Raw genomic sequence first — 25479 nt, forward strand, 5'->3', positions numbered from 1 at the left:
AGAACGCGGGTCATCCATGACCGGATGACCCGGGATATTACATGAATATATCAAATCAGTGTCAATTGTGAGATGAATTTTTCAGAAACCGGACAGGTGGATGCCCGGGACATTTTCTCCCCGGGTTATTAGAGGCCTGGACATTCATACAAACTATCGGGAGGCATTCTACTTGGGCTACCTCGAAAATATTACTTCACTTGAGTGCAGTAGTATGTGCTACTTTATGTTTGACAATCATTACTGTGAGAACTATATGTGTTTGGCGTGTGAGAGAAGTTATCAGAGGTATGATATGGGTTCTCACCTTATCCTAATTAGTAGATTAATACTGAAAACAATGTAATCGTATGATTTTCTCCTATAAATAGCATATATGTATTTCATTTGAGGGATTCTGAACTTTTGTGGATTTCGTATATTCGCTCACATATACATATTTTATTTTTTCTTCCTCTGTTGACTTAAGCATCAAAGTGGTCACACCGGACACTCCTCTTACGCCCTTCACAAGTTCATTGACTTGTTTTAAGGTTACACTTGAAGTAATATTAGAGAAATATATCTTCTCCACAAAATATACCCTCTTGCTCATCTTCTCAAACAAAACTCTTATCAAACCCGGTAGATTGCCTCGAACCAAGTCACCCAATTCACTGAGATCACATCAATCTCAATCTCTCAAAGTGTAAATATATATAATTGTTATTTCAAACTAAAAATTTTATTTACTTATGATAATTATTAATTCAAAGAAATCAATGAAAATAATAAATATAATTAAATATACAAATCTATATATATATGTATATGAAAAATTTACAAATATAAATGAAAATTTTGAAAAAATTCTATAAGAGTCTATAAATTTCTATTTGCAAATATATAAGTGTTTGAGCTAAAAATAATTAATTATGAAGCCTACATTAATCACAAACCCAATTAAATTATATAGGCCCGTTAAGTATGGCAGATTGATTTTTATCGATTCAAAACTGGTCACAGAGCGCCAAAAGAGAGAATAACGTGGGAGGATAGATGGAGATCGTGAGAAAATAGTGGGAAAGATCATGGGCTCATGGGGGAGTGGAAGAAACCACCTTTCACAGCGGAAGAAAAAGACACCGGCAAACACTGACAAAGGACACAGACAACACAACTCTACAGACAAATCTGCAAATACTCTCTGCAAAAATTTTCAGTCTTTTATGCACTAGTTTTTAAGCGTTCCAGCATATTTCTAGCAATTTACGTCTTCTCGTTTCAGATTTCAGCAACTCCTGTTATATTTTATGTCTTGTAAATTCCTACGGTTTATTGAAAATATAAACAATGTCAGGGGTTTATTTCTATCAATTTCCGATAGTTTTCTTCGTTTTTGTGTTATAGTTGTTTTAGGAGACTAGAACTGACGGTCGAATTTAGAATTCACGTCGCTTGTTTTTAGAAGTTAGATTTTATCATTTTCACACAAATCGGTGTATTTTTGCACCTGGCACACCCGCAACACCAAATATTGTGCAAACATATTTTTGGCACGCCCGGTGGGACCATCACTATGCCGCCAAAGAGAAACGAAAACGTCAATCAAGGGGATGGGGAGTCTCAACCAAGCCAGGAAGAGATTCACGCTCCACTGACAGAGCAGCCGGCTGCTACGGCGAGCCGACCAGGGAGTTGGATTTGCATCCAAGTAATGTTCCAGAGATGTATGCTCATATTTCAAACCGTTTGGTGGAAGAATTGACTGCGATGAAAATTGAGGAAATATCACAAGCACAATCCAAGGCTGTGTCTGATTGCTTGAAGACAGTATTAGGTAAACCAAACCAGTCAACCGACAAAGAGCAGAGCATAAAAGGAGAAAGAAGGGAGCAACCAAGTTCAAGGAAATAACCAAGTCCCTGAATTTGACCAGGGAGTTGGAAACTCAAGGGCTGGTGATCCTCGCCCGGAGTTTACTATCCAAAATCATCCAGAAAGAAGGTATACACCACCTCACAAGAGAGAAGAAACCCTAGGAAGAAGATCCCAGCCATATCCACGTGCTCATGGAGTGGGGAGTTCGAAACAACCGGTTACCCAAGTGTACAGTGTGACAAATCATCTATACCGCCAACCAGGAGCTTATGATGATATATCACACATGGATTATCAAGGAGTGGATGGGGGCTTCCCAGGAGGTAATATTGGTTTAAATGCAGGGTTTCAAGCTCGGGGGCAAATTACTACCATCACCAACTCCCAGCTCGGAATATGCACGGGATTGATCCAGAAATGGTGAGGGAGGCTGTTCAAGAGCTGTATGGGCCGGCCTTGAAACAGATTGGCCGCCCAGAGTTTCACAAACCCTATCCAGACTACATAGACGTGAATAACCCATATCCAAGGGGTTATAGAGTCCATGATTTCATTTTATTCTCCGGGGAAGATGGCCAGTCCAGCATGGAACACATAGCCAGATTCACCATCCAATGCGGGGAATTAGCCAACTTGGAGAACTTCAACAATCTAAAGTTGCGGCTATTCCCGAATTCCCTCACTGGAACTGCATTCGCTTGGTATGTCTCACTCCCCAGAAATTCAGTGATGAGTTGGCAAGAAATGGAAAGACAATTTCACATTCAATTCTATAGAACAGAGTCAGAAGTGTGCATTGCCGACTTATCTAGAGTCACTCAAAAGAAAGGAGAGTCTGTGGAATATTTTATCGACATGTTCAAAAAGATGAAAAATAGATGCAAGGTGCTCTTACCTGAGATAGAGTTCGTGAAAATGGCACAAAAAGGGCTGGATTTTGAATTAAGGAAGAAATTCCAGGGAATGGAGTTCAGGGATTTCTTCGAGCTAGCCGCCAAGGTGGCTGAATATGAAGAACTCTTGCGGGAAGAGTCATACAAGAAGAAAACTACTATGGGATCTTATTATCAGGAGGTGGAAGATGTGGCATTGGCAGAGATTCGGTCCGCTGGTTCTTGCACAGTTCCCCTATTAAAAACGAAGCCAGCAGAACCTGAAAAGAATAACAGCCCCCAAATCCCCAAAGACATGCAGTATACATTTGATGTGTCAAAGACGGAGGAAGTTTTCGATTTCTTGGTAAAGGAAAAATTCATCACATTCCCGCCTGATCACAAGATGCCACCTACAGAAGAGCTGAAGGGACGAGAGTATTGTAAATACCACAACTCCTATAATCATGCCACCAAATCTTGTTGGGCGTTCAAGAACATTTTACAAGATATAATTAACAAGGGAGTTGTGAAATTCCCCAACAAACAAGAGTCTATGGCGGTGGATGATGATCCTTTTCCCCCGGTGGCTTTGGTTAATGTGAATGTGACAGATTTGAGGGATCTTCTCAATGAGAAAAGAAGCCGATCCTTTGCAGTGAAAGACCGAGTAATCAAGAAATACTGGATTCCAAAGGGTCAATTGTTTGAAGCTCGTGGAAGACATAGTGCCGATCAAATACGAACAGTTCAACAGCGTTTCCCCAGAAATGTTGGTGAATCCGCGGCCTTTAGGCCGAGGAATCAACATTTTCTTGAAAGACCAGTGGGGGAAAAACAATGGTTTAGAGGGGAGTCATCTTGCAATCATCGCCAAAGGTATTCGGACAGGAGAAATGCATATGAATTTGAGTCACGAAGGGTGGAAACTAGAAAATTATCAGCCGAACAAGGCAGAGAACGACGTTCATACGAAATCTCAAAAGGAAAAATGATTGAGAGCAGTAGAGTAAAGCCGAGATACATCCTTCCAGCCAGAGGGGAGTTCAGTGAGTCTTGGAGAGTGGCCCAACACAAAAAGTTCCCTAGGCCACCGACTAGGACACAAAAGAGACGACTGTGGAGAGAAAGAGCTATTGCAAGAAGAGAGGAGTCCGCTAAGTTGAAAAATGAATCCACAATTGATGTTCCCATCTCCAGGGAGCCAGTGGGGAGTAAATCCAAGTTCGGAAGATCGGCTACTGAGGATAAGTTTGTTGAAGATGATGATGATTTGTTAAGCGAAGATGATGATCAAGCAAGAAAAACATTAATTTTCGCGTTGGAGAATTTCACATCACCGTGGACTGTGCCACTGGAGCAGTGATACTACCGGAGAGATTTAAAATGATGGAAGAAGAGAGTGGGGAGTTGATGCCCCAAGAATCAGTGCAAAAGAAAGAGCATGCAAATAAACTCCCTGAAGGGAGTTCAAGAGTGATTATCAAGGAAGATCACCCGAATAAGCCTAAACAAGTGATACCGGAAAAGCCTACACCGGCCATGACCAAGCACATAAGGCCGTTGTACATCAAAGCCTGCTTGAATGTGAAGCCAGTGTCCAGGGTGTTGATTGACAATAGTTCAGCTGTGAATGTTCTCCCAGTAAGAATGTTGAAAAGTTTGGGCAAAAATGAAGAAGACTTGATTCCTTCGGAAGTTTCGGTCGCTGCATTTACAGGGGAAACCACCAAAACCATTGGGGTACTCCCCGCTGATGTTACTGTGGGGAGTATGTCATCGTTATGTGCATTTTTCATGGTAAACTCTTCCGCCAACTTCCAAGCGTTGTTAGGCAGAGATTGGATCCATGCAAACCAGTGCATACCATCCTCAATGCACCAACTGTTGTTATTTTGGAAAAGAGATGATGTGGAGGTTGTAGAAGCTGATGAACGGCCGTTTCAAACAAATGCAAGTGCAGTTGAGGCTAGATATTACAATGGAGATTTTGGGCCCATCAAAATACGTAGCAATAACAAGAAAGAAAATCCACTATACATACAAACACCAACTCCAAGCTCGGTGTTGGAAAGAATCCTCAAACCTACTGTTATCGGGCCGTCTAGGCCGATAATTCAGCCGCTGATTGAGGAGATTGATGATTGATTTGAACCAAAAAGAAAAAGAGGTAGCTGCAACCTTTATATGGAAGGTACATGTGCAGCAAGTACTGGACAAACTAAAGGAAGAGGAAGCATGGGACACTTATGGAACTGAAGTTGTCCAAGAAGAAGAATACGAAGATGATGAGCTCCAAGTCGATGAGTTGTTGATGACGCCATCTCAAATGGAAGATGGTCAACATGAAGTTCAAGACCCATTGGAAGAGATTAACTTGGGGGAGCTCGAGAATCCAAAAGTGGTATATGTGAGTAAGCTACTGGAAGAGCAGTTGAAGCAAGACTTGATCAACATGTTGAAGGAATACAAAGATTGTTTTGCATGGAGTTATGATGACATGCCAGGGTTGGACCGAAAATTGGTCGAACATCGACTTCCACTCAAAGAAGGTTTCAAACCATTTCAACAGCCATCTCGTCGCATGTCAAAAGAAGTTGAATTGAAAGTGAAAGAGGAAGTTGAGAAATTGTTAAAGGCCAAGTTTATAAAACCAATCAGATATATCGAATGGCTTTCGAACATTGTGCCAGTCATGAAAAAGAATGGCAAGGTCAGAATATGCATCGACTTCCGAGATTTGAACTGTGCAACTCTCAAAGATGTATATGTGATGCCGATACCTGATATGTTGATTGATTCAGTGGCTAGACATGAGCTGTTATCTTTCATGGATGGGTTCTCTGGCTACAACCAGATCAAAATAGCAGAAAGTGACACTCACAAAACTGCATTCAGATGCCCGGGAGCTGTTGGTACGTTTGAATGGCTTGTTATGCCATTCGGGCTAAAGAACGCAGGGGCCACGTACCAAAGAGCTATGAACTCGATCTTTCATGACATGATAGGGCATCACATTGAAGTATATATAGATGATATCGTTGTGAAGTCTAAACAAGCTGCTGATCACATTGAACACTTGAGGAAGAGTTTTCAAAGAATGATGCAACATGAGTTGAAGTTAAATCCATTGAAATGTGCCTTTGGCGTGAAAGCAGAAAACTTTTTAGGATTTCTGGTACATCATAGGGGAGTTGAAGTAGATAAAAACAAAGCCAAAGCCATTATGAAAGCAAATCCGCCTAGAAACAAGAAAGAATTGCAACGCTTCCTTGGGCAAGTGAATTACTTGAGGCGTTTTATTTCTAACCTTGCAGGGAAGACAAAGGAGTTTTCACAACTGTTGAAGCTCAAAGACAGCGGGGAGTTCAAATGGGAAGAGTCGCATCAGAGGGCTTTTGATGTGATCAAGAGATATTTATCTAATCCACCTGTGCTTATACCTCCCAGGTATGGAATGCCCCTTAAATTATACATCTCTGCTGCTTATGAATCGATTGGATGCCTACTAGTTCAAAATAACCATGAAGGAAATGAACAAGCCATCTATTATTTGAGTAGATTCCTTACTCCAGTAGAGATGAAATACTCCGTGATTGAAAAGCTATGTTTAACACTGTATTATGCATGTACTAAGTTAAGACATTATTTGATTCAATCAAGAGTGTCTGTGGTGACTAAAACCGATTTGATTAAATACATGCTTAATAGACCCATCTACTAAGTTAAGACATTATTTGATTCAATCAAGAGTGTTTGTGGTGACTAAAACCGATTTGATTAAATACATGCTTAATAGACTCATCCTCTCTGGGAGAATTGGCAAATGGTCTTTAGCACTGGCCGAGTTTATATTGACATATTATCCCCAAAAATCAGTAAAAGGCCAAGCTATCGCCGATTTTTTAGCTGATCACCCTTCACTTGATGAGTTTATTGGAGAACATGTTGGGTTTCCAGTTTGTGGAGTGGGAGTTCAACCCTGGGAGTTGAAGTTCGATGGATCAAGTACAGAAACAGCAGCTGGAGCTGGTATCGTGATCACCTCCCCAAGAGGTGTGAAAACCGCTTTATCCTTTAATTTGGATTTCCCATGCACCAACAATCAAGCGAAATACGAAGCACTGGTCATTGGATTGGAAATTCTGAAAGATTTAGGGGCAAGAGAATTATTGATATCAGGGGATTCTCAGCTGATACTCAAACAGCTGTCAGGGGAGTTCAAATGCACAAGTTTGTCCTTAGCTCCTTACTATACAGCTGCATCCCAACTTCTAGATGATTTCGAGGAAGTGTCATTAGTACACGTCCCAAGACAAGAAAATTGGGAGGCAGACGAGTTGGCACAGGTTGGTTCGGGATTGAAGATGTCTCCGGAACTTACACACAGGCTGGTGTTGATTCAAAAGAAAAACCACCCTTCAATTCAGCAAAGAGGGATTCAGGTAGACACACTCAACTTGGGTATAAACTTAGCTGGTGACTGGAGGGATGACATGAAACAGGTGCTAGAATCAACCGGGCGAGATATTCCACATAGTTTAAAAATGAGAGCTCTTAATTACGTTCTAGTGGAGGGAGATTTGTACAGGAAAGGATTAGATGGTTTGCTCCTCAGATGCATAGGCTTTCCAGAGGCTTTGGAGATAATGAAGCAAGTTCATGAGGGAGTGTGTGGAACGCATCAATCTGGAATAAAGATGATATGGTTGATAAGGAGGTATGGTTACTATTGGCCATCCATCCTGAAAGATTGCATCAAATATGCTAAGGGATGCCAGCCTTGTCAGAAACATGGGAACATCCAAAGAATCCCGGCTGACGAGCTTCACAGCGTCATCAAACCATGGCCGTTCAAGGGCTGGGCCATGGATTTAATAGGGAAAATCTACCCCTCATCATCTAAAGGCCACTCATTATCCTTGTGGCCACAGATTTTTTCACCAAATCGGTAGAAGCAGTGCCTTTGAAGAAAGCGGAGCAAGGTGATGTCATTAACTTTGTGAAAGAAAATATCATTCATAGATTTGGAATTCCAGAGTCATTGACCATGGATCAGGGAACTATGTTCACAGGCTCAGATATGAGGGAGTTTGCAGAAGACTATGGAATTAAATTGATAAACTCATCCCCTCATTACCCACAGTCCAACGGGCAAGCCGAAGCGTCGAATAAAGTGTTGATAAATATTCTACAAAAGATGATGGAAGAGAATCCCAGAGATTGGCCAAGGCTATTATCAAAAACTTTGTGGACATACAGAACATCCAAGAGGACTGCCACTGGAGTGAGCCCTTTTTCCCTTACCTTTGGCCATGATGCAGTGCTCCCATTGGAGATTATGGTACCATCAATGCGAGTGGCAAAGCAAAATGAACTTTCCCTTGAGCATTATAATGAAGCAATGATCATGGAGTTGGAAGAACTCGATGAGCTGAGAATCCAAGCGTACAATGCTTTGCTGTTACAGAAACAGAAAGTGGCGAGAATCTACAACAAAAGAGTTAAAATGAAAAGTTTCCATGAAGGAGAAATAGTGTGGAAGGCCATACTGCCACTAGGAATAAAGGATATGGAGCTAGGCAAATGGTCTCCCAACTGGGAGGGACCATTCAAGGTACATAAGGTATTAGACGGAAATGCATATTGGCTATCGAGCTTAGATGGCCATCCACACAAAAGATGCATAAACGGCAAGTATCTCAAGCCGTATTTTCCAAGTGTGAGAGAAGAAGTAGAAAAAACGAACGAATGAGGCGAATTGAAGGACCAATATTCAGTAGGGAGTTGGCCTTCTTCAGCGGGGAGTTGGCCTTCAGGGCCACTCTTGTATATGTTTAGTTTTTTATTTCAAGTTGTCATGTGATGTAGGCCTTAGGGCCACTGAGGTAAATATCTGTTGTTTACGATTCAACAATAAGATTGATCAGAGAAAGTGGGACATCAAGCCACTTTCATTATTTTGAAGATACTTTGTTTCAGCTGGGAGTCGGCCTTATGGCCACTTATTATATACACATTCCATTGATATTTCTAATGTTCCTATGGTACGAGAAATCATGAGGAAGTAGACCATACCGCCATTATAAATTGGTTGTTTGCATGTGCAGTGACAGACCATGAAGTGAAGGCCACTTAGAATATGACAGGAAAGAAATATACTGAGCGGGGAGTTGAGCTCACCGGTGGGAAAAGCGAATAATAAAGGAAGAATAGAAGAGAACAAGGATGTTATGCAAACCCAAGAGGACCCAGAAGTTGACTTTGGAAGAAAAATAGGCTGACCAGCCATTTTTGCATGTTCTAGCTTCATGTTCATGTTGTACGACTTTATTTGAAGTAGGCCTTAGGGCCACTAATGTAAATATTTGTTGGTTATGATTCAAAAATGACAACGATCGATTAAAGTTGGCCAGCCACTTTTATCATACTGGATCCATTATGTTTAGATAGCCAATGAAGGGAGAGAATAATCTCGAGTGGGGAGTTTTAAGCCAACATATGGTTTTGATTGAAGCTATTGAAAATGAGTTGGGTTAAGTGAATTAAGAACGAATAGAAACTCCTTCCCAACATCCAATACACAACACCCCATACAAATCCACCTTCATACCACACCCATCACCCAACAACCACAACACCAAACCAACAATCAACAGATAAGAAGCGGAGCCACCGCATGCAAGAACAGTAAGTAAAGTATGCGGGAAAGGGGTCCGACTGAAGTGCAAATGCATATACGTGTATGCGGGAAAGGGATTCGACTGAAGTGCAATGCATAATGTTAGGAGCGAGGGAATCATCTTGAGTGGATGCAACACATAAGAGCATATAAGAGCACATAAGAGTTGAGAGTTACCTGTGTTTCAAAAAGCTCTAAATGACACCAAAGCTTAAATGTCGAACACAGTGGAGAACTGAGGCCAATCCATGGCCAACTCTCAGTCAGTGTTACCTGCTATCAATGAACTTACCAACACCAACATATATAGAAGCAGGAAACAAACGTGATAATGGTGATACACGCAAGGATATGCAATCGGGGAACATTCAACTAACAGGGCAAGGTAATAGAAAAATAGATAGCCATAAAGAAATGAGAGTCTTTACCGATCTTCGGCAATAACCATTGACCTTGGAGAAGTTCTGGACCTAATTGGTGGTTGGCTGGAAATCAACACACTTGCAGCAAAGATAATGACATCAGACTCCCCTGTCAGACACAAATATAGATGTGGGAAGGCCAACTAATGGTCTACGAAGCTCGCATACATTGCTTCCACGAGGTAAATGCATCAAAATAGCCAATGTCATATTTAATTCAGGGGTGCAAGAGATGAAGCCAAGGGAGTGGCCGAGACCGAAACAGGAATAAACTTGGAAATAATATGTTTACGAGGGCCTCAAAACACTGCACGCGCGCAAGAAATATTCAGGAAAACCAATTGCTACTCTGTATACGACACGACCAAACAATGGCCAATCTACCGCAACTACAACTTGGTACGTGGAGTCAACACTCTTTTCTCGAACACATCAAGATTAGTCGTACAAAGCAGGAAATAGAATTGCAAGTCAATCAAGACGACGAACGATACTCAAGGAATTGAGAAGCATTGAATAAAGTTCAAGAGAGAGAATTACCCATGGTAGTAGAAAGTGGTGAACTTCCAAAGGAGGTCGATTGTGCCAAAGGCTCCCCGAAGGCCGGTGTGACCACGGAACATCATGTGGAAAGAACAGAGGCAGCAGTAGAAACTCCGAAGCTAGCCGTGACCGCCATTAACTGGTGACCCAAGCCGAGAGGAGCGTTCGCCCTTGCGGAAGACGACGGCCCAACGCTCGTTGGAAAACCCATCGATGACCCACCGACGGCGAGGAAAGGATTAACGCCAGTGGCAAACATGGTGAACGCTATAGGTGAAGCGGCGGAGACATTGACTTGAGAAGGAGACGAACCTACAGCGCTGGAATCAGGGAGTGGCGACGGAGAAGAACCTCGAACCAATGACAAATCCTCGGCAACCGCGGCAGACCCGGCGAACTCGGTGGATGGCGAGACGGAATGGACGGCTGAAACAGAAGAGGCGTTCACACCGCTCGGTTCAGATGGACGCGCCGGAGAAGAACCTTGAGCCATCGTTAAATCTTCGGCAACAACAGCGTGGGGAAAACAATGGCAAAAGAAGGGTGAATGTGTTCAAAGAAAAATAATCCTCCGGCGGCAGCAGGGAGTAAGGAGCAACAGCGTCGAGCGGGAAGAAGAGACAGAAGCGAATATTGGGGATTTGAATCTGAGATGAAATTGGGCGTGAAGAAATCCAATGGAAAGAATTGGGCTCGCCCAATTCTACTAGCCCACTTTACAATAAATGCTTGCGGGACCTTTCCAAATGAGCAAATTAAATACGGCTAAGTACAAGCATTTTGGCCCAATGGGCCAATGCTTGCGGGGGGCAATTGTTTGGGCTAAAAATAATTAATTATGAAGCCCACATTAATCACAAACCCAATTAAATTATATAGGCCCGTTAAGTATGGCGGATTGATTTTTATCGATTCAAAACTGGTCACAGAGCGCCAAAAGAGAGAATAACGTGGGAGGATAGATGGAGATCGTGAGAAAATAGTGGGAAAGATCGTGGGCTCATGCGGGAGTGGAAGAAACCACCTTTCACAGCGGAAGAAAAAGACACCGGCAAACACTGACAAAGGACACAGACAACACAACTCTACAGACATATCTGCAAATACTCTCTGCAAAAATTTTCAGTCTTTCATGCACTAGTTTTTAAGCGTTCCAGCATATTTCTAGCAATTTACGTCTTCTCGTTTCAGATTTCAGCAACTCCTGTTATATTTTTATGTCTTGTAAATTTCTACGGTTTATTGAAAATATAAACAATGTCAGGGGTTTATTTCCATCAATTTCCTATAGTTTTCTTCGTTTTTGCGTTATAGTTGTTTTAGGAGACTAGAACTGACGGTCGAATTTAGAATTCACGTCGCTTGTTTTTAGAAGTTAGATTTTATCATTTTCACACAAATCGGTGTATTTTTTCACCTGGCACGCCCGTAACACCAAATATTGTGCAAACAATAAGATTAAAAAGATAATAAAGTTTATCAAATTTATGAAGTTTGTCATTTAAAAAATAGTTAAAAATTATTAAATATTAAGATTGAATTCATCACTCGATCAATATCAACTGGAGCTTTGAAGTTTGCGGAAAATGGGCAGAAAAACAAAGTTGGGCCGGGAACCTAGAAGTCAAAATTAGATCTTATTTTGGGCTCATATGTTCTGGGTTTATACCAAACACGGGCCCAAACTGTGTTGTTGCCTAGTCAAACACGACGTCGGTTATCTATTATGCCCATTTATACATAGTGATTAGTGGATGACTGATTTTAAGAAAAATATGATTTTTTAAATTTAGTTTAATAGTATGATTTTTCACTAAAATTATGAATACAATAAGTTATTTTTACCGATATAATATAGATAACTAATCTTTGTATTTTTTTTTAAAAAAACAAATAACTTATATTATACTGCATGCATTTTATTTAATACATCATTTTTTCGATTCATGTGGAGAGAGAGTGGAATCCTTTAAGTAGGTCTCTTGTAAGACGTTTTCACAAATCTTTATCTGTAAGACGGGTCAACTCTACCGATATTCACAATAAAAAGTAATACTCTTAACATAAAAAGTAATATTTTTTCATAGATGATCCAAATAAGAGATATGTCTCACTAAATACAACTCACGAGACCGTCTAACAGAAGTTTTTACTTTTTTTTAAACCACTGATAGACAATATTTTGAGATGATTTTTTTTTTTTGGTTTATAACATAATATTAATGTTTTTGTTGAAAGTCAACGTAGTAGAAATGACGAACTAAAAAAGCGCTATTATCGAAAAAAATGAGTGAAAGTTGTCAGAGCGGGCACCGCAGACGTCGACTTCTCAAAAAGTCTACAATATTACAGTTGTTTCACATTATATATTAAACTAATAAATATTGCTTATAAACCCTAGATATTACTCTATCTAATAAACAAGATAAATCGAATTAGAAAAATTCAATGTAATATATTCAACCAAAAAATTATTAATATTAAAAATCGAACTTGTGACTATTTGATTGCATGCTTATTTATTTGACAAAAACTTGTGTGAGATATGTATCACGGGTCGTATTTTGTGATATATATCTCTTATTTGGGTCATCCATGAAAAAATATTACTTTTTATGCTAAGAATATTACTTTTTATTATGAATATCGGTAAAGTTAACCGTCTCACAGATAAAAATTCTTGAGACCATTCCACAAAAAGACCTACTCTGTTTACTTTATCAACTCGAAATGAATGTGCTCATTTTTGGTCACATAAATATATATCTGCGCATATACACACAAATATACCACACCACTAAAAGGGTTTAGGGAATATATATCTATAGCTAAGAAATGGACGCCGCGCATGAAGCCCGCAACATGGAGGCTTTCCGGCAGGCTGTCGTCAATACTCTCGAACGGCGTCTATTTTACATCCCATCTTTCAAGATCTACCGCGGCGTTGCTGGCCTTTACGATTATGGGCCGCCGGGGTGCGCCGTCAAGTCCAACGTCCTCGCCTTCTGGCGTCAGGTGACTTTTTTTCTTAATTATCACTTTAAATTCCTGATTTTGTTTCTTTTGATGCTGGTTGGGTACTGAGATATGGCAATTTGAGTTGTGTTGTGTTAGATTGCTTGCTGAACAGGTTTGTAAGTTTGTGCAATTGATGAGTTTTAGTGAAGTGCTTAATATGTTGCATTCAAGGATTCTGGAATTGTATTGTGAAGCTGACAAATCTTCCATTCTGATTATTACAAGTTTTTTTAAAAAGATGATTTTCTGCTTTGCGTTTTGATTGCTGGTTTGTTATGTCCATGGATTGAGGATTAAAGGTTGACATTTTCTGTTATATTTTATAAATTGAGACTTAGGTAGTCCGGGGATAGAGTTTGAAATCAGTCATCTTTCTGAGCGGTGGACATTTTATTTGAAATAATGATAATCGAGCTGAGTTCTCATGTTCTCCGTGTTTGTTCAGATTCTCATGTCTGTGTTCTGTTATTTTGTAGCGATTCCTGCTGGTGTTCAGGCTTGATTGTCTCATTTACTTGGATGTGCAGTTTAAGTTGATACACTGGCTGACGTTTGAATTACGCTATTCTCTAAATCATTTTAAGTTGCAGATGTGTCCGGTTACTGAATTCTGTAAAAAAAGTTATGATTGCTTAGATTCTTTTGCTAGGATATTTGCAGGCCTTTAGACTTTTTGTAGTTGGCTATTGTTTGGGATAAGGTTGCGTTGCTGCTATACCTTTATCTTTTCCTTTAATGCCTTTTGCTTCTTTTTCTTGTGTGTTTTTTCTGTATTTTTTTATTCTGTCACATTTATGTCCTCGATTTTTTTGGTTGAAAATATTCCCATGTTGCAGCATTTTGTCCTTGAAGAGAACATGTTGGAAGTGGATTGCCCTTGTGTTACTCCTGAGGTTGTGCTAAAGGCCTCGGGCCACGTTGATAAGTTCACTGACCTTATGGTTAAAGATGAAAAAACCGGTACCTGTTACCGAGCTGATCATTTGCTCAAGGATTATTGCAAAGAAAAGCTTGAGAAGGAACCTAACCTTAGTGCTGAAAAGACAGAGGAACTGAAGCACGTGCTTGCTACTTTGGATGACCTCTCTGCTCTGGAGCTTGGTGCTAAGATTAAGGGTTATGGAATTACTGCTCCGGATACAAAAAACGCCCTCTCTGATCCCTATCCTTTCAATCTAATGTTTCAGACATCAATTGGGCCATCTGGCGTGAGCCCTGGGTGAGAACGTGCTTTTATCTTTTAAAACTTGGTTTGTTACTTCCATGATTGGTACATTTATTTCCTCTATGTAGATTTCTTCTTTCTTCAATTGGTTTTGAAGTGTTATTTTCTTCAGGTACATGCGCCCTGAGACTGCTCAAGGGATTTTTGTGAACTTTAAGGACTTGTATTATTACAATGGCAACAAGCTCCCCTTTGCTGCTGCACAGATTGGTCAAGCTTTTAGAAATGAGGTCCTATATCTTTATCATAATAATTGTATTGTGTATTGTATGCGTTTCTACGAAATATGTACATGTATGAGCTCCTGGAGTGCATGTTGTCATTCTCCTCCATGTACACATTGGATGTTTTTTTCAGGTTGCAGAATTATTTCTATAATTCATGACATGTGGGTGAACTTTGCAGATTTCTCCACGTCAAGGTCTTTTAAGGGTCCGAGAATTTACCCTTGCAGAGATTGAACATTTTGTGGACCCGGAGGACAAATCACATCCCAAGTTTTCTGAGGTCGCAAAGTTGGAATTTTTAATGTTCCCTAGGGAAGACCAGGTGTCTGGGAGGTCAGCACGGAGGATACCTATTGGAGAAGCAGTTTCCAAGGTTTGCCTAAGCGAGCGTTGATCATTTAGGTTCTTCCTGCCTACTAATACAAGATTTGTTTCTTAAACACTTTCTGATGATTCTGTCGTGTATAGGGGATCGTCAATAATCAAACGCTGGGTTATTTCATAGGAAGAGTGTACTTGTTTTTAACACAATTAGGAATCGATAAAGATCGCCTGCGGTTTCGACAACATCTTGCAAACGAGATGGCGCACTATGCTGCAGACTGTTGGGATGCTGAAATTGAGTGTTCTTACGGCTGGATAGAGTGTGTTGGTATTGCTGATAGATCAGCGTATGATTTGCGTGCTCACACGGTAATGGTCATTGTATATTTATATGGTGGTGTTTTGGTGCTAATAAGTTGATGATCCATGATGTAGAGATGATGAAATTTGTGTGAACTGGTCTTATTTTTTTGCAGGATAAAAGTGGTGTGGATCTGGTTGCACATGAAAAATTTCCAGAACCTAGAGAAGTGGAGGTGTTTGTTCTCTCCCTCCCTTGGTTTTTATACCGCCCCTGATTGTTGAAGTCAACATGAATGTATAGGCAACACCATTCATGTGAAAACGCCCACTCATGTGTGGAGTCATCCATAGTTCCACATGCATGGCTGGGCTTGTCAATAATTGGGAGCAGTGCTCAAAGTAGCATTAAATTCATCTGCTTCATCCATCCTCCCTCCCTTTAACTACAAGGATTAATTTATGACAGCTTTTATGATTTGCTGAGTTAAATTTTGTTTTGTTATTTGGACATCTTCAGAAGCTCGTAATAGTTCCGGCAAAGAAAGAACTTGGTCTTGCCTTTAAGGGTGGCCAAAAAATGGTGGTTGAAGCATTAGAGGTACCCATCTGTATGTATTACTTGAAAATTGATTATCTATTTCCTATTTTTACCTCTTGGGAAACATGGAACTGTTGGTTTCATCCTATTAAGACTTAATCATTGTGTGGTTTGATCTTTGGGAATTGAGCAATGGTTTAAGATTTGCAGAAGAGATACCTTCCTGGCTTGTGTCAAGCTACAATTATGAGTATGCATGTAATTAGATTTGAGCTCAAGTTGAAAAATGCCCGTATTCAAGTTCAAGCTTGATTGATGGTGAATTGTGGGGTTTGAATTCTAACTGTATTTCAAGTTATTCAATAATGACCAACTTGTTCAGTAACAATCGTGCTTGATGTCATGGTATGACAGATATTAAAATTTGCCTGGTCATTATAAATTTTGTCGTAAAATGATTTTGATTTGTCATAGAGTTAAGTTGAAAATGGTACTTTCAATGATATTGAAAAACACTTGTAATAATCCAAGCTCAAATATATTGAAGAATACTCGAGTCTGAGTAAAAAATATTAAAGCTTGACCTGATCTAGTTGAGCCTACTTGAGCTTGGTCAATATCAATCCAGAATTTAGGTTTGCTTGCTTATCCCAACAGTTGCTAGGAACCAAATTTTTATTTAGAAACGAGTTTGGCATAAAATCCAACCATTTCCTTTTCGAGGACTGAAATTTGTTAATTTCAACCTGTGAACAGGCAATGGATGAGAAGGAAGCTATGGAGATGAAACAGACGTTGGAGTCAAAGGGAGAAGCAGAATTTCGTGTTTGCACTCTTGATAAAGTTGTGACAATTAAGAGTACTATGGTATCGATCTCCAAAAAGAACATAAAGGAACATCAAAGGGTGTTCACACCCTCTGTGATTGAACCATCATTTGGTATTGGAAGGATCATATATTGTCTCTACGAACATTCATTCTACACACGATCTAGCAGGGACGGGGATGAACAAATGAATGTCTTCCGTTTCCCTCCATTGATAGCTCCAATCAAGTGCACAGTTTTTCCATTGGTTCAGAATCAACAATATGAAGATGTTGCCAAAGATATTGCCAAGTCCTTAACTGCAACCGGGATCTCGTATAAGATTGATATAACAGGTTTGCACCTTCAAAATACTGATAGTAAATATTTGATTAAATTTTGTAATCCAACAAATGCCCATCTCGTCACACCAATGGACGAGTCAATTATTTGTACCTTTTCTCCTCATCCTTTTGTATTGTCCTTCTCCAGGGTGGCTGGAGTTGGACTGTGACAGTTTGCAGGAAATCAGCTTTAATTCTTAGTGTTTTTATTAAATATAAGAATAATAGGTTAACATCTAGTCAGATTTTGCAGTGCTTTGATGCCTTGGTCCTAGATTTTCATCCTTAAATATAATTTTGTACTTCAGCTAGTTAAATTCATTGTGCCTTTGGATCTTTTTTACCATCCAATTTTCCACCATATGTCCTATAATAAATTATGGAATAACCTTTTCTCACATATTTACTGTGATGCAAAAGGAGCCTGGTTGCCATAATCTGTAACCTGCTAAAACTGATGTTCATGTTTTAGAAAAAAAATTGTTTTTTGGATTTTTGAGTTTTGAGGATCAAATAATTAGCCAGCATCGTAACTAAATAAATCGAGCTTCCTCTTAAAAGGGTCTTTGTCCCTGATTTCTTCAACTAACATTCATGAATGGCTGATGGATGTGTTATTTTTCGGTCTCGGACAATATATTTTTTCATGCAACACTTGTCACAATGAGGTAAATGGGAATATAGTAGGATATAAACAAAGGCCTCTTGGTCCCAACACAATTTCTCTTTTTTCTGTGGTTTCAAGTCCCATTATTCCGGATCAGGAAAAATTGCATTGCATAGTTCACTAGGTTTAATCTCAGCTTGTGTGGCGTTGTTTATTTTGACTTGAACTAGGATTTAATAATATATGTATGTATGTATGTGTGCATTTGAGTTTCTTCTATAATTTGCTTTTGTTGGAGCACCTCAGGGTTGGCAATCTTGAACAACAATCTGTAATTTAATTTACCTAATGTGGTTATCGTGCAAGTTAGAGTTTTTAATGCATGCAAACATATACAGGTACCTCGATTGGAAAGAGATACGCGAGAACGGATGAACTTGGTGTTCCCTTTGCAGTTACAGTGGACTCAACATCCTCGGTGACAGTTCGAGAAAGGGATAGCAAACAGCAGATTCGTGTGAATGTGGACGAGGTAGCATCTGTGATTAAGGAAGTGACTGATGGTGTGAGCACGTGGGCTGATGTACTATGGAAATACCCAACTCACTCGTCTTAGCCTCTTAGCCTCCATTGCTGAATCTGAGTTTTTCTCATATGTATTTGGGTTCTGTGCGTTGTTTGTTGGAAGCAAGTTTGTCCACCATCTGCTATATTTCTCTCTTCTCAAGTGTTTTGAACTTTTTGAACACGATAAATTATCTCAGAACAGATATTCATACTACGAAGAAAGCTTTTATGACTAATATTTATTTGTATTTTTGTTAGGTTTTTGAATGCATGAATGTTCCAGGTTTTTTCTGAAGAATAATGAATTTTGAGAAACGATGTAGTGAATCAATTCCATGTTTGATGTTTTTTCTGGACGGGATATGTCGCTCTTGCCTGGATATTTTCTGGACTCGGGGCTGGGCAACCTAGCGAGTTCTTGATGTGTTTTTGACTGAAGAAGTGGATATCCTTTTGCCACCTATAAGCGAAAGAGTGGCTGATATGGAATGGGTGTATGCGAATGTTGATATCCATTGGTAACCTGTCAATGCTTCTGACGCTCTTAAACATGAAGAATTGTGGTTACCTTAAATTTCTTGCACAAAGATCTTGTCTCTTTCATATGTTGGTTCTTATTTTGAATTTAACATCTTTGGATTATGCATCCAAAGGAATTCTGAACATTATGCAAATCGACACGGAATCAAGACACCAGACGCAATTACGAGAGCACATATAGTTACAACCAAGGGTGATCGAGGTAAGGAGAGCAAGAGGCAGTGGATCCGTGGAAAAACTTGAAGAAGGACCAAAAATGGGATATTGTACAACACCTACTGTTTTCAAGTTCCGAGTACAAAGGATGGCTACCCAAAAGCACGCAGGCTCATCATCATATTTGCCTTGTTTTGGTACTAGCATGGTATACACAAAGGTCTCGAAATTAATAATCTTTTTCAAGTGCTACAAAGAATGGAGACCTTCAGCTTGAGCATGGTTACTGATTTCCAGTAATGGGAGCGTCTCGACCTTTATTGAAGTCATCCCACCCTCTAGTCCACGCTGCCCGGGTGCCGCCCTAGTTTCAGGAGCAGCATGGTTGTTGAGATTGTTCATTACCTTCTCCCTCAAGGCCACGAAAACCTAAAGAAATAATACAATTAGAAAAAGAGAGCAAAATAAGAAGATGTGAACTCTATGCTTAATGTCTTACAGGATTTAAGTTTACTGTCTCTGGGGGTTTCTCCTGATCTGTCAACCATTTCCAAAGATCTGGATTTTCCTGCAGTTACAGGGACATTCGATCGTTTAAACACGAGACATTAACCAATATGTAAACAGAAAATTAACTTAATAATCCTAAACATTCGACAATTTAATGTACATTTGGAATTCATAGCAAAGAAAAAAGGCAATAAACCATTTGCTCGGCAACATGGGATGTATATTCGAAGTTTCAGACTAAGACTAAGAGCATGCATTTGTTGTAATCGTAAGGAACACGAAGCATGCATTCAGACAGCAAGAACCCAGCAAACAAATCAAATATTGGGTTAATGAGATCTTACCTACGTTGGCACTACCTTTACTTCATTTAATGTCACACATAAAATTTCAAAACAAAAAAGTGTATCTTATATATACATGGACAAATCTTGACCATCTATCCTATCATCGGAGCAATGTCCACATGAGTACGATGAAATAAACCCAAATATTGTCAGCATCTGCACAATCAAATGATAGAAGTCATGTCCTATGTCCTAGAGGGCACGTATCATTTATCAAAATCGCACACCCAATCTCTTTCACCTTCCATTACCACTGGATTCATCATCCTTGGAAGCAAATTTTTTGCAGTGAGCATATCAAAATTCACACTTACATTAAAGTTCATACTTCACTGGCTTCAATTACAGTTCTATAACCAAAAAATTGCATGGAAACAAGAAGACATAAGACAGCCAATTCAAGCTTATATAATTGTCTCGTGATTATAATTTTTTTGTTAGGACCGCAAGTAAAAAGTTACTGTGCAAACATATTTAACAGTCCCGCAAAAATCAAATTTACCATGTCAAGGAAAAGAACAAGGTTCTTAACTCCACTCTCATCCATGGAGTAGATGTGATCCTCCACCCATTTTCCCAAAATCAGATCAAGCTCCAGAAACCCCCTTTGCTTACTCCTATACAACAAGCTACAATTTTTTCCACGGAAAATAAATCACCAATATTTCATGTTAAATAAAATATAAAAATATTTTGGAGATTCGAAAAATCTGTCATCAATCTGTGATATTAATTTATCTTGATTATGTCCAACCTTACTATATAGCACAAGATATATCACTTTGTAAACTAAGTATTTTATAACTTCACGATTTTTTTTTATTTCTCAAATTAATTTTATATAATTAATAAAAATAAAGGCAAAAAATAAAAAATTTAAAATGTTGTAAATCAAATTCTTGTGAAATAAAAAGCCTAATTTTAACATTTGAATTACTTTAGCACATAACTTTGGTTGAATCTTGGCAAAAACTTGTGTGAGACGGTCTCACGGGTCGTATTTGTGAAACGGATCTCTTATTTAGGTCATCCATGAAAAAATATTATTTTTAATGCTAAGAGTATTACTTTTTATTGTGAATATAGGTAGAGTTGACCCGTCTCACATATTAAGATCCGTAAGACGATCTCACATGAGACCCACTCAAAGATCTTTTAGTTTATAATCTTTTTTCTAGGGATGTAAACGATCCAAACCAAGCCGAACATTATCAGGCTTGAGCTTGGCTCGTTTAAGAATAATTCAAGCTCAAACTCGAGCTCGAGCTTGATTCGAGCTTTTATAATCTGGCTTGAGTTTGGCTCGTTTAAGATTGATAGAGCTCGAGCTTTATTCGAGCTTTTATCATCAGGCTAGAATTCGACTTGTCTTGAAATTACTAAGCTTGTGAAAAGCTCGAGTTCGACTCGTTAAAAGCTCGTTTATCATGTTAATCAAGCCGGACTCGAGCTTGGTTTATTAATAGCTCGTTTATCATATTTAACAAGTCTGACTTGAGCTCGGCTCGTTTTCGAGCTCGTAAAACATACAATTGAGCTCGAATTTGAGCTTGATTCGAGCTTGTTAAAACTAAATATATCTATGAACTAATTTTATATTAGACATAAAAGTTTAACTTTTATTAGTACTAATATTTTTATTTGTCAACTCAACAAATGAATCAAGCTCGAGCTTACGAGCCACCTAAACGAGCCGAGTTCGAGCTCACGAGCCTATTAACGAACATGTTTGCGAGGTCACGAGCCAAATACGCTTAGGCTTGAGCTTGGTTTGATTAAGTTGTCGAGCTCAAAATCGAGCTTGAGCTTGGTTTGATATGATTAACAAACGAACTCAAACAAGCTTTTTATCGAGCCGAGCTCCGAATAGCTCGCGAACGGTTTGGTTTGTTTACATCCCTACTTTTTTCCTTTACAAATTAATCTTTGAACGTCTCATTAAAATGACTATCAAATAAGTTAAAAAAAACAACCTTTCAAATATCTAACAAAATTAAAATAATGATCAAAAAAAGGTTAAACATTTCAAAAAGACAAAAACTTGTGTGAAACGATCTCACGAGTCGTATTTTATGAGACAAATATCTTATTTAAGTCATCCATGAAAAATTATTAATTTTTATGCTAAGAATATTACTTTTTATTGTGAATATCGATAAAGTTAATCCGTGTCACAGATAAAAGATTCGTTAGATCGGCTCACAAGAGACCTATTCTTTCAAAAATAGTAAACAAATAAATTTTATATTTCCTCTTATATGTGTTTTTTATAAAGGATAAATCACAACTTGAACATGGTATAATCACATGGTTTTGCCCACATGGCTTTCCTAGTATTCAATCTCAGTTCTAAAAATAAAGTCGCGCACCACAAGGCATTAGTTCAAGCAGATAAATTAGAGGTTGATGAAATGCTAGCATAAAAGAAACATCCTCGTACTATATCCAACGATCCAATTTAAATTTAGATATATGAAATCTATATATTTTCATATATCCACATGTCCAAATCAATTTTGGATCTTTTGAACAAGGATACTACCCAAATTCAATCTAAATTAAAGTATCAAACCAGCAGCATTAATTCATCCATCATCCATTTATTGTTTATCATGTGAGAACGCAGCTTGACTGGGTGACTTGTCAGCCATTGCTTCTAGAAATTTATCTCACGCCTTTCGGCGAAAAATTTGCCAGTTACGAATTGGTCTGGAAGCAAGGCTAGCCACACAGCAGTATCAGCACCTTCATCAGGGCTAACATTACCTTCCCAGCCCGTCATTGCGGTCCTCACCCAACCCGGACAGTAGCTGTTGATGTATATTTTCTGGCCTTCTGGCCGATCTGAGAATACCCTGGCCATCAGTCTTGTATAAGCATTGATAGCTAATTTTGACAAAGAATAGTCTGTCAGAACTTGAGGCCATCCACCATCTCTCCAACTATCATCTTTTACTTGTTCTAAGAACTTCATGGTTGTCTGGTCGATCAATTCCTCGGATAGTAAGTCATCGCTTTGTAGTTTTTCTCTCAAATCAAGATTCCCAATTCTCTGCACAGTACAGCAAAATCTGATCATTTTGGTGAAATCTCGTGCAATAAAACTCAGCGGGTCAGAGGGTGTGGTGTTAGTGAATATTGTAAATCTTCAACTTCAAATCCTTGAGGAGACAAAAGTAAATGATGAAACAAGGATAAGTCTTTATTTGAATAATTCCAAACAAACAATGCTTCTTACTTGGTAAAAACGAAGTAGAAGACAAGAATAATATGGGACTGACACACGGAATAACAACAATGAGAGCGCTACTTACATTTCGCCTCCCATTCAATCTTCCTAATCTGGAACTCACATTAACAATACGAGCCCCTGAATCTGAAGGTCTCATCAGAGGAATTGTTGCCTTAATCATGTTTTTGGTCCCGAGGTAGTTGGTATCAATAACATTTTTAGCGAACTCCGCAAAACTGTTTGGGTTCGAATTTATTCCTGCATTGTTCACCTAGAATCTGTGTTTAGTCCATGAAAAATTCCACGACGACGTAGCACACAAAATGGTAGAAATCTAATGTCATTATAGCATTTGAATTTGAAAATCAAACAACAGATCATAGGTTTTCCCCCCAAATTAGTAGCAAAATGTACATCACAAAAGAAACTAAATTATTAATTTTAACCGAAAAATTCACAAGTATCAGTGAAAGGGAGAGGCTACTCTACCAGTATATCAATACCACCATACTTTTCTTTTATCCAATCAGTAAATGCTCCGATTGATGATAAATCCACTATGTCCAGTTGATGGAACACCACATTCAGACCTCTTTCTTGTAAAACCTTTGCTGCCTCTTCCCCGACACCCGCATCCCTTGATGTGAGAATAACTGTCAATCCATGAGAAGCAAGTTGATGTGCAATCTCAAATCCTATTCCCCTATTTGCACCGGTCACCACTGCAATTGTGTCAGAGGTCCACCACCTGAAGTCATATTCATAAGTAATGATATCTCTCTCTAATATCCATTCTACGAAAGGCATTCAATTTACTCTTTGACGCACACTTCAGATTTCATGTAAGAAACGGAGAAGCTGCATTTTTTGTTCGACAAATCATGTGCTTAAATACAACTATGCCACATGCATTCTGATACTACAACTTAAGACACACTACAACAGACTGTTGGCTGTCATAATATATAGAAAGCATTATTCCACACGGACGGTATGATACCGCAAAAGCCATGTGAATAGCCTCGTATTATACTATTATTCTATTGTCATCAAAACAGTGTTAAAGGGCAATATATAAGTGGTGTTTGGTAAGATTATCTCAAAAATCTAACAATCTCGTAAACATTGTAAGAAATTTTTGGAGACTATAAGGTAGTATACCTTATTAAAAACGAGCTCTTAATTTGAGCCGATAAACTAAGTTAAAACAAGATGTAAAATGGTCACACTGTCGGGTTTTGAACTTTACGTATAAGACAAGAAACTCAAATGTCCGAAAAAAGGTCGCTAATACATCTTAAAAGCTCGCGAATTACAATGATTTTATAAAGGTGTGTTAAAGAAGCTTATGATCTTAGCTAAACGCCACATTCAGAATACTTCGATCACTCAAACATTTACCCTGACGTGTAGGTGCACAAGTAATTAATTGATAAACATTACAGAAGTTCCTTTAGCTATACATTTGGTGCTACCCTTCCGTTTTTTCGCATTATTTTAGGACTGCCAATTAAATTGATCAGAATGGCACAATCTGCCTTGTTTTGAACAACACAACGAGGTGGATTCAAGGGACACTACAACATTTTCAGAGGGCACAACGAGGTTAATTCCGCTCTGTACTAAGAGTCGAGGTTCGACGCAATTCAACTCCATCGAAGCACTATAGAGCTCCACCCACCACTCAAAAATCAACTCAAACTCAACAATAATCAACTCAAACAAATTTCATCCAGAAATTATAAATAAAAAAAAACCCATAAAGCAACAAGATTTTTCCAACACTGAGTCGATTGTCACTGTGTAGTTTACCTTAGGTGATCCGAATAAGGAACTGTTCGTAGGAGAGAGATCTCTTGGCGGCGTTTCTCTCTTCTCTCTTTAGCCCTCTCCTTTTTCTCCTGTTTACCCATTATCTCCAGTTGGCAAAAATGGATTCTTCAGCTGTGACTTTCCTCTTCGTTCGGTGCTGTGAAGCAGCCAACGCCCGACAGAATCGAAAGACCGCGATTACTGCTGTGTGCACATCATTTGATCTCAAGTTCTTGGTTTAATTATAATGTTTTACAAATAAAATAAGACATGTAATAAAAAAATTTAAAAAAAAAGTTAAAAATTTATAATAAAGTGGGTCTGAGACACCAACAATAATCTTTATGCTACAAATGAGTTGTTTTCGTTAGAGTACTATTTTCTCGTATTTTAGGAGCAGTGAAATTCTTAAAAAAATTATTTTGATGTTTAAAATATTTTTTGAACGACGTATGATTTAAACAATTGATAGAGTGTTTTAGAATAATTTATCTTGACGCATATAATGTTGGATCTAACTATTCCAGATTTTAAGCAGATAGAT

At 38.8% G+C, this 25479-nt stretch overlaps 3 protein-coding genes across 3 annotated transcripts; 1 reads left to right on the forward strand and 2 right to left on the reverse strand.

Annotated features, from left to right (window-relative positions):
- The first annotated feature begins 13156 nt into the window (after window positions 1–13156).
- LOC140820302 (glycine--tRNA ligase, mitochondrial 1-like) lies at window positions 13157–18574 on the forward strand. The gene is made up of 9 exons (XM_073180646.1): window positions 13157–13394; window positions 14234–14616; window positions 14735–14852; window positions 15028–15222; window positions 15318–15542; window positions 15650–15709; window positions 15994–16074; window positions 16771–17176; window positions 18170–18574. The coding sequence occupies exons 1-9, from the start codon at window positions 13215–13217 to the stop codon at window positions 18385–18387; spliced, it is 1866 nt and encodes a 621-aa protein (XP_073036747.1). The 5' UTR covers window positions 13157–13214; the 3' UTR covers window positions 18388–18574.
- A 145-nt stretch (window positions 18575–18719) lies between these two features.
- LOC140820303 (succinate dehydrogenase assembly factor 2, mitochondrial-like) lies at window positions 18720–20559 on the reverse strand. Its single transcript, XM_073180647.1, has 3 exons — window positions 20394–20559; window positions 19534–19602; window positions 18720–19463 (listed from the first exon to the last, which is right to left on the reverse strand). Exons 1-3 carry the CDS (start codon window positions 20436–20438, stop codon window positions 19284–19286), a joined length of 294 nt encoding a protein of 97 aa, XP_073036748.1. The 5' UTR covers window positions 20439–20559; the 3' UTR covers window positions 18720–19283.
- Window positions 20560–22152: 1593 nt separating this feature from the next.
- On the reverse strand, window positions 22153–25166 carry LOC140819812 (uncharacterized). Its single transcript, XM_073180045.1, has 4 exons — window positions 24936–25166; window positions 23613–23871; window positions 23206–23394; window positions 22153–22943 (listed from the first exon to the last, which is right to left on the reverse strand). The coding sequence occupies exons 1-4, from the start codon at window positions 25034–25036 to the stop codon at window positions 22548–22550; spliced, it is 945 nt and encodes a 314-aa protein (XP_073036146.1). The 5' UTR covers window positions 25037–25166; the 3' UTR covers window positions 22153–22547.
- Between the last annotated feature and the right edge of the window lie 313 nt (window positions 25167–25479).

The sequence above is a fragment of the Primulina eburnea genome, chromosome 18 (genome assembly GCF_022965805.1).
Source record: "Primulina eburnea isolate SZY01 chromosome 18, ASM2296580v1, whole genome shotgun sequence".
In the NCBI taxonomy this organism is placed as follows: Eukaryota; Viridiplantae; Streptophyta; class Magnoliopsida; order Lamiales; family Gesneriaceae; genus Primulina; species Primulina eburnea.

Bases quoted from the DNA above. Each gene is read 5' to 3' on its own strand.
- LOC140820302 (XM_073180646.1), top strand. From the start codon at position 13,215: ATGGACGCCGCGCATGAAGCCCGCAACATGGAGGCTTTCCGGCAGGCT. The intron at 15,710-15,993 runs GTGTTTGTTCTC...GGACATCTTCAG, and splicing joins CAGAACCTAGAGAAGTGGAG to AAGCTCGTAATAGTTCCGGC. The intron at 16,075-16,770 runs GTACCCATCTGT...ACCTGTGAACAG, and splicing joins TGGTGGTTGAAGCATTAGAG to GCAATGGATGAGAAGGAAGC.
- LOC140820303 (XM_073180647.1), bottom strand. From the start codon at position 20,438: ATGGATGAGAGTGGAGTTAAGAACCTTGTTCTTTTCCTTGACATG. The intron at 19,603-20,393 runs GTAAATTTGATT...CTGTAACTGCAG, and splicing joins TTGTTCTTTTCCTTGACATG to GAAAATCCAGATCTTTGGAA. The intron at 19,464-19,533 runs GTAAGACATTAA...TTATTTCTTTAG, and splicing joins AGACAGTAAACTTAAATCCT to GTTTTCGTGGCCTTGAGGGA.
- LOC140819812 (XM_073180045.1), bottom strand. From the start codon at position 25,036: ATGGGTAAACAGGAGAAAAAGGAGAGGGCTAAAGAGAGAAGAGAGAAA. The intron at 23,872-24,935 runs GTAAACTACACA...ATATGACTTCAG, and splicing joins CCTTATTCGGATCACCTAAG to GTGGTGGACCTCTGACACAA. The intron at 22,944-23,205 runs GTAAGTAGCGCT...TGTACTGTGCAG, and splicing joins GATTGAATGGGAGGCGAAAT to AGAATTGGGAATCTTGATTT.